A 13570-nucleotide genomic window follows, 5' to 3' on the forward strand; every position below is an offset into this window, starting at 1 on the left:
GAGGAATGGGGTTGGAGAAAAGTAACCACTGTCACAGAGTTATGGATGAAAGGAAGGTCCATCTATGAGATTAAAAGTTGTAGGCTAGTTTTAAGTACAGTTGGAAGCTATATCCTGTGTTTTTCTACATTTACATGGTTTCAAACAATGTCATAAACATCATTATTTTGGGTTCTGATGAGGTAAGACAGTTGTTGAACTAAGCTCATGAGGATTGTAAAATGTATATATTCTTCAAGAATCAATGGGTAGCTTGTGTATCAATTCAAAAAAATGGATGTGGTAATCGCAGAAATTTCCCCTTCAACGTAGTATGTCGGGGATGATGAAATGTTATAGTATTAGGAATTATGATTTAGGTCATTTTCTAATAAACCTCCGATTATGTTATCACAACACATTGGCAAATTGGTTCATTCATATAGGCCTGCTAGTCTCTCCCAACGGCAAACTATTCAAATGTTAATGTTAGCCTGATTATTCAGATACAGATCTCATAAAATTATGGTTAATTTCTATTCAATCATCAATTATTACCAACGGTTTAATTCAACTGTATAGACATGAATGGGATGCAGAAGATGCAAACATAAAGCGATCATATTAAGTTTTGTGTGGCTCAGCTGGTAGAGCATGGTGCTTCCAATGTCAATGCTGTGGGTTCAACTTCCATGAGGGACCAGTAAAAACATAGTAAAACTGTATGCACTCACCACGGTAAGTCGCTCTGGCTAAGAGCGTCTGCTAAATGACAAAAATGTAAATCATCGTCTCACAGAGAGAGAGACACTGGTTGACTGATATTATTTAATTTATTCACAATAACATTGAATAAAAAATACATGAATTGTCACGGTCATCGTTGCATGAAGAATAATCGGACCAAAGTGCAGCGTGGTAAGTGTTCATGCTTTTTATTTAAACTGAACACTATAACAAAATAACAAAGAGAATGAACGAAACCGAAACAGTCCTGTCAGGTGCAGAAACACAAAACAGAAAATAACTACCCACAAAGCATAGGTGGGGAAAAGCTACCTAAGTATGGTTCTCAATCAGAGACAACGATAGACAGCTGCCTCTGATTGAGAACCACACCCGGCCAAACACAAAGAAATACAAAACATAGAAAAAGGAACATAGAATGCCCACCCAAATCACACCCTGACCAAACCAAAATAGAGACATAAAAAGCTCTCTACGGTCAGGGCGTGACATGAATCTTGTTTTCATATGCATATACAGTTGAAGTCGGTGTTTACATACACCTTATCCAAATACATTTAAACTCAGTTTTTCACAATTCCTGACATTTAATCAGAGTAAAAATTCCCTGTTTTAGGTCAGTTGGGATCACCACTTTATTTTAAGAATGTGAAATGTCATAATAATAGTAGAGAGAATTATTTATTTTAGCTATTACTTCTTTCATCACATTCCAAGTGGGCCAGAAGTTTACATACACTCAATTCGTATTTGGTAGCATTGCCTTTAAATTGTTTAACTTGGGTCAAACGTTTTGGGTAGCCTTCCACAAGATTCCCACAATAAGTTTGGTGAATTTTGGCCCATTCATCTTGATAGAGCTGGTGTAACTGAGTCAGTTTTGTAGGCCTCCTTGCTCGCACACACTTTTTCAGTTCTGCCCACAAATCTTCTATTGGATTGAGGTCAGGTCTTTGTGATGGCCACTCCAATACCTAAACTTTGTTGTTCTTAAGCCATTTTGCCACAACTTTGGAAGTATGTTTGGAGTCATTGTCCATTTGGAAGACCCAATTGCGACCAAGCTTTATCTTCCTGACTGACGTCTTGAGATGTTGCTTCAATATATCCACATCATTTTCCTGCCTCATGATGCCATCTATTTTGTGAAGTGCACCAGTCCCTCCTGCAGCAAAGCACTCCCACAAAATGATGCTGCCACCCCCGTGTCTCACGGTTGGGATGGTGTTCTTCGGCTGGCAAGCCTCCCCCTTTTCCTCCAAACATAACGATGGTCATTATGGCCAAACTGTCCTATTTTTGTTTCATCAGAACAGAGGACATTTCTCCAAAAGGTACGATCTTTGTCCCCGTGTGCAGTTGCAAACCGTAATCTGGCTTTTTTATAGCAGTTTTGTACCAGTGGCTTTTTCCTTGCCGAGCGGCCTTTCAGGTTATGTCGATATAGGACTCGTTTACTGTGGATATAGATACTTTTGTACCTGTTTCCTCCAGCATCTTCACAAGGTCCTTTGCTGTTTTTCTGGGATTGATTTGCACTTTTCGCACCAAAGTACTTTCATCTCTAGGAGACAGAACGTCTCCTTCCTGAGTGGTATGACGGCTGCGTGGTCCCATGGTGATTATACTTGCGTACTATTGTTTGTACAGATGAGCGTGGTACCTACAGGTATTTGGAAATTGCTCCAAAGGATGAACCAGACTTGTGGAGGTCTACAATTTTTTTCAGAGGTCTTGGCAGATTTCCCCATGATGTCAAGCACAGAGGCACTGAGTTTGAAGGTAGGCCTTGAAATACATCCACAACTCCAATTGACTCAAATTATGTCAATTAGCCTATCAGAAGCTTCTAAAGCATGACATAATTTTCTTGAATTTTCCAAGTTGTTTAAAGGCACAGTCAACTTAGTGTAAATAAACTTCTGACCCACTGGAATTGTGATACAGTGAATTATATAAATGAAATAATCTGTTCTAAAGGAACAGTCCACATAGTGTATGTAAACTTCTTACCCACTGGAATTGTGATACAGTGAATTATAAGTGAAATAATCTGACTGTAAACAATTGTTGGAAAAATGACTTGTCATGCACAAAGTAGATGTCCTAACTGACCGGCCAAAACTATAGTTTGTTAACAAGAAATTTGTGGAGTGGTTGAAAAACGGGTTTTAATGATTCCAACTTAAGTTTATGTAAACTTCCGACTTCAACTGTATTCATTGAGTCATTCTTTCATGCATTCATTTGTTTATAGTCGTACTTTTTTTAGAAGGGGAAACCTGCAAATCAAACAACAACAAAGCCTTACCCCGCCACTGTTTTGGTAAATAGCAAAGGGATGGGGTTGGAGAAAAGTAGCAACTGTCAAATTCATAGAGAGATCAGGATGCAAGTGTCGGACCATCAATGAAATCAAAATGAGACTATAGTTTTAACCACATTTTGAGGATTTAAAGTATTTGCTTACAATTAGCTAAATTATTTACAAACAACGGAGTAAATAAAGCTTAGAATTTGGGTTCTGATGGGGTGCGACAGTTGAACTATGAGGCATTTATAAGTTATGTCTATTCTTCAAGAATCAATAGCTATATATAATTAATTTAAAAGTCCCAAATTGTAAGTATCAACCGCAGATGGTCCCTTTAACGTAGCATGTCCAGGAGGATCGCATATTGTAGTATGTCTATTAGGCCGTTTTAAATATTTGACGTCATTTTCTGACAAACTACGATAAGGTTATCACAACACATTGGCAAATTGGTTTAATCAGATAAGTAATGACAAGATATTAGCATTTTTATGTTAACGGATTATTCAGATGATAAAGACATATAGAGGTCTACAGCATTCATTGTACACTCTCAAAATTAAGGGTTCAACAAGGGTTCTTTCTCAGAACCTCAAAGTTCTTAGAATAAGATTACGGTTCTTGGCACTGAAAATGACCCCCAAAAAGTTCTTCCAAGAACCCTATAGGAGGAACCTAACTGCCCAACTGAAACATTTGGATTTGAATTGGAAAGGACAGCAGGTGCAGACGCTTAACTGAAACATGTAAAGATCTCCTCATTTAAGGTAAGGTTTGTCCCTTGTATGATCTAAATTGATTTTGTTTTATGATGACACCATCTATCTTTGAATTTTTGTGCAAATCTTTCAAAAAAAAGAAGAAAATGGACACAATTCAATGGATATCAATCAACAAAGAGGTAAGACTATGTAGGCTATAAGAATATGTTGAAGGCTAGCTGTATTGGGTTCAGATGACTGAACTGCTCACTTTTGGGTTTATGTCTGCAGGTATACAAACGAGGAGGCATACAAGGTAATCACATTGACCATCCTCCCCCCCTACCTCTTCAATGAATATCCCAAAGGTATGTTTATGAAAACCATTACCAACGTTTTTTTCCCCCCTCATTCATTTTCATCACAAAAACCAAGTTATGAATTCTGTCGTGTGCACGTTCTGTTAATCATCTGCATATCTACTGTTTTGTGGATTCACGGACTTCACCCTCCCTATACCTCTGATGAATAAAACAGGAAACCTGTTCGATCACCATGCTCTGCAGAATCATTCTGGCTATGGATACGGAGAACATCAACACGTCAGAGGACACACCCATTGGACTTGGGGTCCTGCTGGGAGATTACCTCATATTTAGATTTTTTTATTCTGCTTTGCCTCTAAAATCATAATAAACAAAGAGAACTAAAATATGGTGTAATTGTTGTTATTGTTATGCAAATTATAATTTGTATTAATAATAATAGGGGGGGGGGGGGTAGTTAAAAAATTTACCCCAAAATGTTGTTCAAAAGGTTCCTTGAGGATCCATTATAAGGGTTTCTTTGAAGAACCATTTTTATAGGGGTTTCACCAGTTTCAATCTGAAGAACCCCTAAAGGATACTCAAGGAACCTTTTCTTTTTAGATTGTATAGTTCAGGGTCGATATTCTCTCTCTCTCAATGTTTTAGCAATGTTTGGAGCCTTCGCAAAGCCAGGTGACTTACATTGTTTAGACCTAGCCTACTGAGGACAGATTAGGCACATGATGAGAGAAGTGGAGGATACGAAAAGGGAAATCCGGTAGTCCTATTGCGGTTTTCACTAGGCCAAACTTTCTCAAATTCATTCATTTTATACACCTAGTGAGACCCCCTTTCACTTTTTGTTCATCCTTTAAATTCTCACAATTTAAGTTAAGCCGCAGATATGGGATCAGAAAACAAATTCAGACTCTGGAGGAAATGTGTACTGTCCTGGCAACAGGTGAGTCAATATATCATTTGATCATTGCTTCAGGTTTCAACGAATGAATCATTTTCAGGATTATATTCAACTAACAATGATACTCTGTTACAGGTCATCTAGCTACCCCAAGAATGGCACTTCAGACTATCACTTGGATGAGCACTTTCCTCTGCCTTGCGCAAGTTTGCTCCATGCCCATGCCTTGCCAGCTACAAGGACAGCTGGTGCGAGTAACCCACAACCTACTGAGAGACATGGTAAATTTTTTAAATTTCTTTTGACTTGAGATGTATTATCCAACTACGTTTATTAACTGAATAGCTCAACCTGACTTCAGTGTTTTCTATTGCTTTCAGGGGGGTAATTTTCCTCTGGAGTGTCTGCAGGAGAATGTCTTCATGGCATTCCCAGCCACTGCTTTCACAACCTCCGGCGTGCCACTGGTAAGTGCATGGGCGCATATCCAAGTGTTCTTTACAGCATGAAATAGTATTCGCAAATGTTAGGATTAGAAAGTAGAAAACCTTAAACTGCCATTGATGTTTTTAGAAATTATTGTTGTTGTCCGTTTCAGTTGAGCAGCAGTGGTGCTAAGGCTATTTATGAGACATTGAAGAACATCGACACATTGTTTGGAGCTGACGACATGCCTACTAAGTGGGACCAACGGAAGTTGGAGAATTTTCAGAATATTGTATACCGCCAGATTGAAGAGAGCAAATGTGTGAGTACCTACCTATGCCAATACAGATAGCTTAACTGTTTAAATGTGGTATGTTGACATTTGAATGAATTTCTTCTCGTGTCAGATGATGGGGAGCGTGGATACATGTGATTATCTAGTCAGGGCAAAGGTGCTGAAGACATATTTTGGGAACATCGCAGCTGTCCTTAAAGAAAAAGTAGGGTACAAGCAAATACACTATAATGGAAATCACTGTTTTGATAATATCTCTATGAATATTAGCCTACATTTCCCAAACAGTTCATTTGTATTTTCACAGAATTTCAGTTACTGTGCCTGGGAAGTGGTTCGAAAAGAGCTCCTGTACACCCTACAGTTCATTCTGGAACACAACTCTGACAGACTTCTGTGGGCCAACAGAACATGAATTTGAACTTGTCGAACTGATTTACATACTGTACTTGATTTTGATAGCCTACCATTCTACAATTATGTAATGTGCAATGTCAAACTGCAATATAAGGCATTCATGATTTTATCTATCAAGGTTATATATTTATTTACATATTTATTTGAAAATCGTGCATACTGTTGCTGTCAAGTAAATCATTAAAACAAAAAATACTTTTAAATATTGCTACTCTGTGTGCTCATTCTGTAGCATCGTGATGCACTGTCTGTCAGTGTGTGAAAGTTCAGATTTGGGTTAAACATGCTCAGGACATTTTTTTACATTTATTTTTATTTAACTAGGCAAGTCAGTTTAGAACAAATTCTTATTTACAATGACGGCTGACCCCGGCCAAACTCTAACCCGGACAACGCTCGGCCAATTGTGCGCCGCCCTATGGGACTCCCAATCAATGGCCAGTAGTGATACAGCCTGGAATCGAACCAGGGTCTGTATTGACACCTCTAGCAATGAGATGCAGTGCCCTAGACTGCTGCGCTATCCGGGAGTGGACGGCTGGCCTATAGCCTAATAATCGATAAAGGAAAGCCCTAAAAACAAGTCAGATGTAACTTCTCAAAATGTAGTTAAGCTATATTAAATGACTGTCTTCAATGAGGATAAGTAAACGGGTTTCAGCAGGGCTCGCCTGTTAGAACACAGTACTTTGAGCTCTTACGAATTCTGTTTCAACCCCCGCCATGAAAATGCATTCCACAATAACGTAATCAGAACAATATTCGCCGAATAGACAGAACAGACGCATAGTGGATTCACAAGCGTTGAGGTAAAGCAGTTTTCCCTACTGTTTCCTTTACCACTTTCAGTTTGAATTTATTTCCTTAGTGCCGTCAAAAAGTGTTCATACCCCTTGACATATTCCATGTTTTGCTGTGTTACAACCTGAATTCAAAATTGATTACATACTATAATTGTTTCCCTCACCTATGACAAAGTGAAAATCAGTTTTTAGATTTTTGTGCAAATTTCTTTAAAAATGAAATACAGAGTGATGCAACTTATTATGTTAAGCATATTTTTACTCCTGAACTTATTTAGTCTTGCCACAACAAAGGGGTTGAATACTTATTGACTCAAATAAAATAAAAATGTATTTGTCACACGTGTTTAGCAGATGATATTGTGGGTGTAGTGAAATGCTTGTGTTTCTAGCTCCAACAGTGCAGTAATATCTAACAGTAATATCTAACAAGTAATATCGAACAACACACAATCTAAAGTAAAGGAATTGAATTAAGAATATATAAATATTTGGATGAGCAATGTCAGACTAAACTAAATAGACTAAAATACAGTAGAATAGGGTAGAATACAGGACATACAAATGAGATGGGTAATGCAAAATATGTAAACATTATTAAAGTGACTAGTGTTCCATTATTAAAGTGGCCAGTGATTTCAAGTCTATGTTTATAGGGCAGCAGCCTCTAATGTGCTAATGATGGCTATTTAACAGTCTGACGGCCTTGAGATTGAAAAACTGCTTCTATCTCTCGGTCCCAGCTTTGATGCACCTGTACTGGCCTTTCTGTAATATCAGGTGCTGTAGGTGTACTGGAGGGCATGTAGTTTAACCCCGGTGATGGGTTGGGCAGACCGCACCACCCTCTGGAGAGCCCTGCGGTTGCAGGCGGTGCAGTTGCCGTATCAGGCGGTGATATAGCACGACAGGATGCTCTCAATTGTGCATCTATTAAAGTTTGTCAGGGTTTTAGGTGCCAAGCCAAATTTCTTCAGCCTCCTGAGGTTGAAGAGGCGATGTTGCACCTTCTTCACCACACTGTCTGTGCGGGTGGACCATTTCAGTTTGTCAGTAATGTGTACGCAGAGGAACTTGAAGCTTTCCACCTTTTCCACTGTGGTCCCGTCGATGTGGATAGGGGGGTGCTCCCTCTGCTGTTTCCTGAAGTACATGATCATCTCCTTTGTTTTGTTGACGTTGGGTGAGAGGTTATTTTCCTGGCACTACACTCCCAGGGCCCTCACCTCCTCCCTGTAGGCTGTCTCGTCATTGTTGGTAATCAGGCCTACTACTGTTGTGTCGTCTTCAAACTTGATGAACGGGTTGGAAACATGTGTGGCCACGCAGTCATGGGTGAACAGGGAGTACAGGAAGGTGCTGAGCACGCATCCTTGTGGAGCCCCAGTGTTGAGGATCAGCAAAGTGGAGGTGTTGTTTCCTACCATCACCCCCTGGGGGCGGCCCGTCAGCAAGTACAGGACCCAGTTGCACAGGATGAGGTTCAACCCAGGGCATCGAGCTTAATGATGAGCTTGGAGGGTACTATGGTGTTGAATGCTGAGCTATAGTGTTGGTCAATTTCTTCAATCAGGTCTATATAATTATCAAACATACATTAGTATTGGAAAGGAAATGCTTTAAAAGGTATAAGGCCTTGGTTTAACCTTCTTCAATAGTCAATGAAAAGCATTCTTACATAGGCATTCCTCTTGTCCAGATGGGATAGGACAATGTACAGTGTGATGGCGATTGCATCGTCTGTGGATCTATTGGGGTAGTAAGCAAATTGAAGTGGGTCTAGGGTGTCAGGTAAGGTGAAGGTGATATGATCCTTGAATAGTCTCTCAAAGCACTTCATGATGACAGAAGTGAGTGCTACAGGGCAATAGCCATTTAGTTCAGTTACCTTTGCTTTCTTGAGTACAGGAACAATGGTGGGCATCTTGAAGCATGTGGGGACAACAGACTGGGATAGGGAGAGATCGAATATGTCTGTAAACACACCAGCCAGCTGGTCTGTGCATGCTCTGTGGACGCGGCTAGGGATGTCGTCCTGGACGGCAGCCTTGCAAGGGTTAACATGCTTACATGTCTTACTCACGTCGACCACGGAGAAGGAGAGCCCACAGTCCTTGGTAGTGGCCGTGTCGGTGGCACTGTGTTATCCTCAAAGCGGGGGCGAAGGTGTTTAGCTTGTCCGGAAGCAAGAAGTCGCTACGTGGCTGATTTTCCCCTATGTAGTCCGTGATTGCCTGTAGACCCTGCTACATACATCTCGTGTCTGAGCCGTTGAATTGCAACTCCACTTTGTCTCTATTCTGACGTTTTGCCTGTGTGAATGTCTTACGGAGGGAATAACTACACTGTTTGTATTCGGCCATATTCCCAGTCACCTTGCCATGGTTAAATGCGATGGTTCGTGCTTTCAGTTTTGTGCGAATGCTGCCATCTAGCCACGGTTTCTGGTTAGAGTAGGTTTAATTAGTCACAGTGGTACAACATCTCCTATACACTTCCTGATAAACTCAGTCACCGTATCAGTGCATTCGTCTATATTGTTCTCGGAGGCTACCCGGAACATATCCCAGTCCCGTGAAACAGAGTATTTTACAATCCCCGGTGTCTCTCTGGAAGTAAATCCTCGGCCTGATCTAGTCAACTTTATTATCCAGAGACTGAACATTAGCGAGTAATATACTCTGAAGCAGTGGGTGGTGTGCTCGCCTCCGGTGGTGTTTTGAAACAGCGTTCGGAATCAGTTCAATTGCCATGGGGGATATGAACAAAGGATCCGATTCGGTAAAGTCATATTCCTGGTCGTAATGCTGGTAATGCTGGTGAGTTACCGTCGCCCTGATATCCAAAAGTTCTTCCCGGTGGTATGTAATAACACCCCAAAATTCCTGGGCTAATAACGTAAGAAATAACACACAAAAAAAAAAATGAATACTGCAAAGTTTCCTAAGAGCTAGAAGCACGGCAGACCTATTCGTCAGCGCTATTTTACCAGTAGCAGACATTCTAGCTTTTCATTTTTTATTAATTTGTAAAAAAGAAAAAGAAAAACATAACTCCACTTTGACATTATGGGGTATTGTGTGTAGGCCAGTGACAAAACATCTACATTTTAACAATTCGGGCTGTAACACAGCACAATGTGGATAAAGTAAAAGAGGTGTGAATACTTTCTGAAGGCACTGTACATGCATGTAGCCTATTGCTGTAAGGTTCATGTCAGGTTACAGCCAGGTGTAGTCTGATCATGTCTAAATGGTGAGGTTTGACTGAGGGCCAGTTGAGCTCAGTGAGAATCAGAGGATTTATGTCTAATGGAGCCAGACGGGTAAACAGAATGACACACCCTGCACCTGAAATAGAAAAATGGAGGTGAATCATATTTTATAGTATATGATTCACTGACTTGAGATTGAAACAGACCTATATCAAAACATCATGGTTAATCCACAGGTGTCGAGATTTTAAGTGTTCTGATTCACCATATACACCTACATTATCATAGGTCTGATTTTTAAGCACCGCTGGCTAAAACAGAAATATCTCATCTGATTCACAGGGGATTATTACTGTGGAAGTTCATGAAGGGGGGTAGATCTGTCTGAGAACTACATATCAGTGTGGATGACGGATCACCACCTCAAGCTGAACCTCGGCAAGACGGAGCTGCTCTTCCTCCCGGGGAAGGACTGCCCGTTCCATGATCTCGCCATCACGGTTGACAACTCCATTGTGTCCTGCTCCCAGAGTGCTAAGAACCTTGGCGTGATCCTGGACAACACGCTGTCGTTCTCAACTAACATCAAGGCGGTGACCCGTTCCTGTAGGTTCATGCTCTACAACATTCGCAGAGTACGACCCTGCCTCACACAGGAAGCGGCGCAGGTCCTAATCCAGGCACTTGTCATCTCCCGTCTGGACTACTGCAACTCGCTGTTGGCTGGGCTCCCTGCCTGTGCCATTAAACCCCTACAACTCATCCAGAACGCCGCAGCCCGTCTGGTGTTCAACCTTCCCAAGTTCTCTCACGTCACCCCGCTCCTCCGCTCTCTCCACTGGCTTCCAGTTGAAGCTCGCATCCGCTACAAGACCATGGTGCTTGCCTACGGAGCTGTGAGGGGAACGGCACCTCCGTACCTTCAGGCTCTGATCAGGCCCTACACCCAAACAAGGGCACTGCGTTCATCCACCTCTGGCCTGCTCGCCTCCCTACCTCTGAGGAAGTACAGCTCCCGCTCAGCCCAGTCAAAACTGTTCGCTGCTCTGGCACCCCAATGGTGGAACAAACTCCCCCACGACGCCAGGTCAGCGGAGTCAATCACCACCTTCCGGAAACACCTGAAACACCACCTCTTTAAGGAATACCTAGGATAGGATAAAGTAATCCTTCTAACCCCCCCCCCCCCCCCCTTAAAAGAGTTAGATGCACTATTGTAAAGTGGTTGTTCCACTGGATATCATAAGGTGAATGCACCAACTTGTAAGTCGCTCTGGATAAGAGCATCTGCTAAATGACTTAAATGTAAATGTACATCCTAGAATATGACAAGTTGGACGGGTCTGACACTCTGAATTAGGGCAGAATGTCAACATTTGGCAGAATATTGCTAATCACTAAAGAAAAGTTATGGTATTAAATGTCAGTTTTGATTAACAATTAACTATTACATTTAAGGAAATAGTCTTACGCTATTGCAGGAGTAACATTTGAATTCATTTTTTAAGTCTAAGTTAGCGCAGCTCATTTGACTCATTAATTCACATGCTAAAAGTTTGGGTTATGATTGAGGTTAAAAACTTTCACAAGGTCAGGAAATAGCATCTGGGTTTGTAAACCTCAGTCTCTTATAGGGGATTTATTCATCTTCTGAGGTCAAGTACTACTCATTATCCTTGGCCCAACAATGGTCTTTAAAATCCCGCCAGTCTGCCGCTTCCACCGAATGTGTGTTATTAGTCGGTATTTACCAGAACTCGTGCTACAAAGGGAGGTGTGAGCTGTGAAGTGAGTCACGACTTCAGCCCACACCTGTGAAACCAAGGTAACCCTGGAAGACACCACAGACCTGTGGCTTTAGGCAACTGACCATAAACCACTTCTCCTCTAATCCTCAAATCAAAAAGGTGTTGGCCAATACAGTCCAAAATGTTCACCCTTGATAAAGATGAGCAAAAAAGTCTGTATATAAAAAACAGCAAATAATCTAAATATCAAATTCAAATCAAATGTATTTATAAAGCCCTTCTTACATCAGCTGATATCTCAAAGTGCTGTACAGAAACCCTGCCTAAAACCCCAAACAGCAAGCAATGCAGGTGTAGAAGCACCTGATGAGCTACATTATATTGTATGCTAAAAAAAAGGGAAATTATATTATTTTATACTCATACAATTGCTCAGAGAAAGAGATTTGAGAACACGTTGGGAGGGATCTTAGATCATTCCTCCAATCAGAATCTTTCCAGACCCTTGATCTCTTTTGTCTGCTCCTATGGACTGCCCTCTTCAATTCAAACCACATGTTTGAGGTATAGCGTAGGTATGAGGTACTTTTCTGCATATGCTTCCATTTTTGGGCGCCAAATAACTATATTTTTATGTCATCTGACCATCTGGAGTTTCATAAATGGCATTGACACATTCATTGTAACCGGTGCTATGGTCACACGACATGAAAGTTAAAGCTATTTGGCCGTGAAAAAAAGAAGCATATGCAGAAAATGACCTTATACCTACAGTAAAATAAGGTGGTGGATCTTTGATGTTATGGGGATATTTTGCTTCCACTGGTCCTGGGGCCCTTGTTAATTGACCACAAAATCAACATTTTGCAAAGTCCATCTCAGTCTCTGGACTTGACCCCATTGAAAACCTGTGGTTTGAATTGAAGAAGGCAGTCCATACGAGCAGAAGGATATCAACGATCTGGAATGATTCTGTGTGGAGGAAGGGTCTAAGCTCCCTCCCAACATGCAATCTCATAAAACATGTTCGAAAAAGGCTCACTGTTGTTATCCTAGAGTATTGAAAACAGGGGTGCCAATAATTTTGAACATCCTCAACAAAAAACAATATTGATACTTGTTAAACAAAATCTGTTTCTCTGAACAATTGTATTAGTATAAAATTATATAATTTAACAATTTTTCTGAGCACACAACATTTCTCAGTATTATTACACAGTAATGTTGCTCATCTCTATCAAGGGTCTCAATAATTATGAACCTAATTGTACGTCTCCTCCCAAACCATCCATGGTTGACTGGTTCCCTCTCTCTTCATTGGGATTCTTCATCATACCAGAGTGTGGATAAGCTAGGAGACGAGTCTAATGCTGACTAATATACAGTTGAAGTCGGAAGTTTACATACACTTAGGTTGGAGTCATTAACCTCTCTTGGGCACGTGAGACGGTAGCGTCCCACCTCTTCAACAGCCAGTGAAACTGCTGAGCGCCAAATTCAAATACAGAAATACTCTTTATAAAAATTCAGAAAACAAAACATATTTTACATAGGTTTAAAGATTAACTTCTTGTGAATCCAACCACGGTGTCAGATATTAAAAATGCTTTACGGCGAAAGCATACCTTACGATTATTTGAGAACATAGCCCACTAGACAAATCATTACAAACAGTAGCCAGCCAAGTAGAACAGTTACA

General features: G+C 40.8%; 1 protein-coding gene across 1 annotated transcript; it reads left to right on the top strand.

The window, feature by feature from the left end:
- The first annotated feature begins 5186 nt into the window (after window positions 1–5186).
- On the top strand, window positions 5187–6104 carry LOC139563094 (interferon alpha-7-like). Its single transcript, XM_071381413.1, has 5 exons — window positions 5187–5249; window positions 5349–5435; window positions 5567–5716; window positions 5802–5894; window positions 5997–6104. The coding sequence occupies exons 1-5, from the start codon at window positions 5190–5192 to the stop codon at window positions 6102–6104; spliced, it is 498 nt and encodes a 165-aa protein (XP_071237514.1). The 5' UTR covers window positions 5187–5189.
- The last annotated feature ends 7466 nt before the right edge of the window (window positions 6105–13570 follow it).

This window comes from Salvelinus alpinus, chromosome 1, assembly GCF_045679555.1.
Source record: "Salvelinus alpinus chromosome 1, SLU_Salpinus.1, whole genome shotgun sequence".
Classification (NCBI taxonomy): domain Eukaryota; kingdom Metazoa; phylum Chordata; class Actinopteri; order Salmoniformes; family Salmonidae; genus Salvelinus; species Salvelinus alpinus.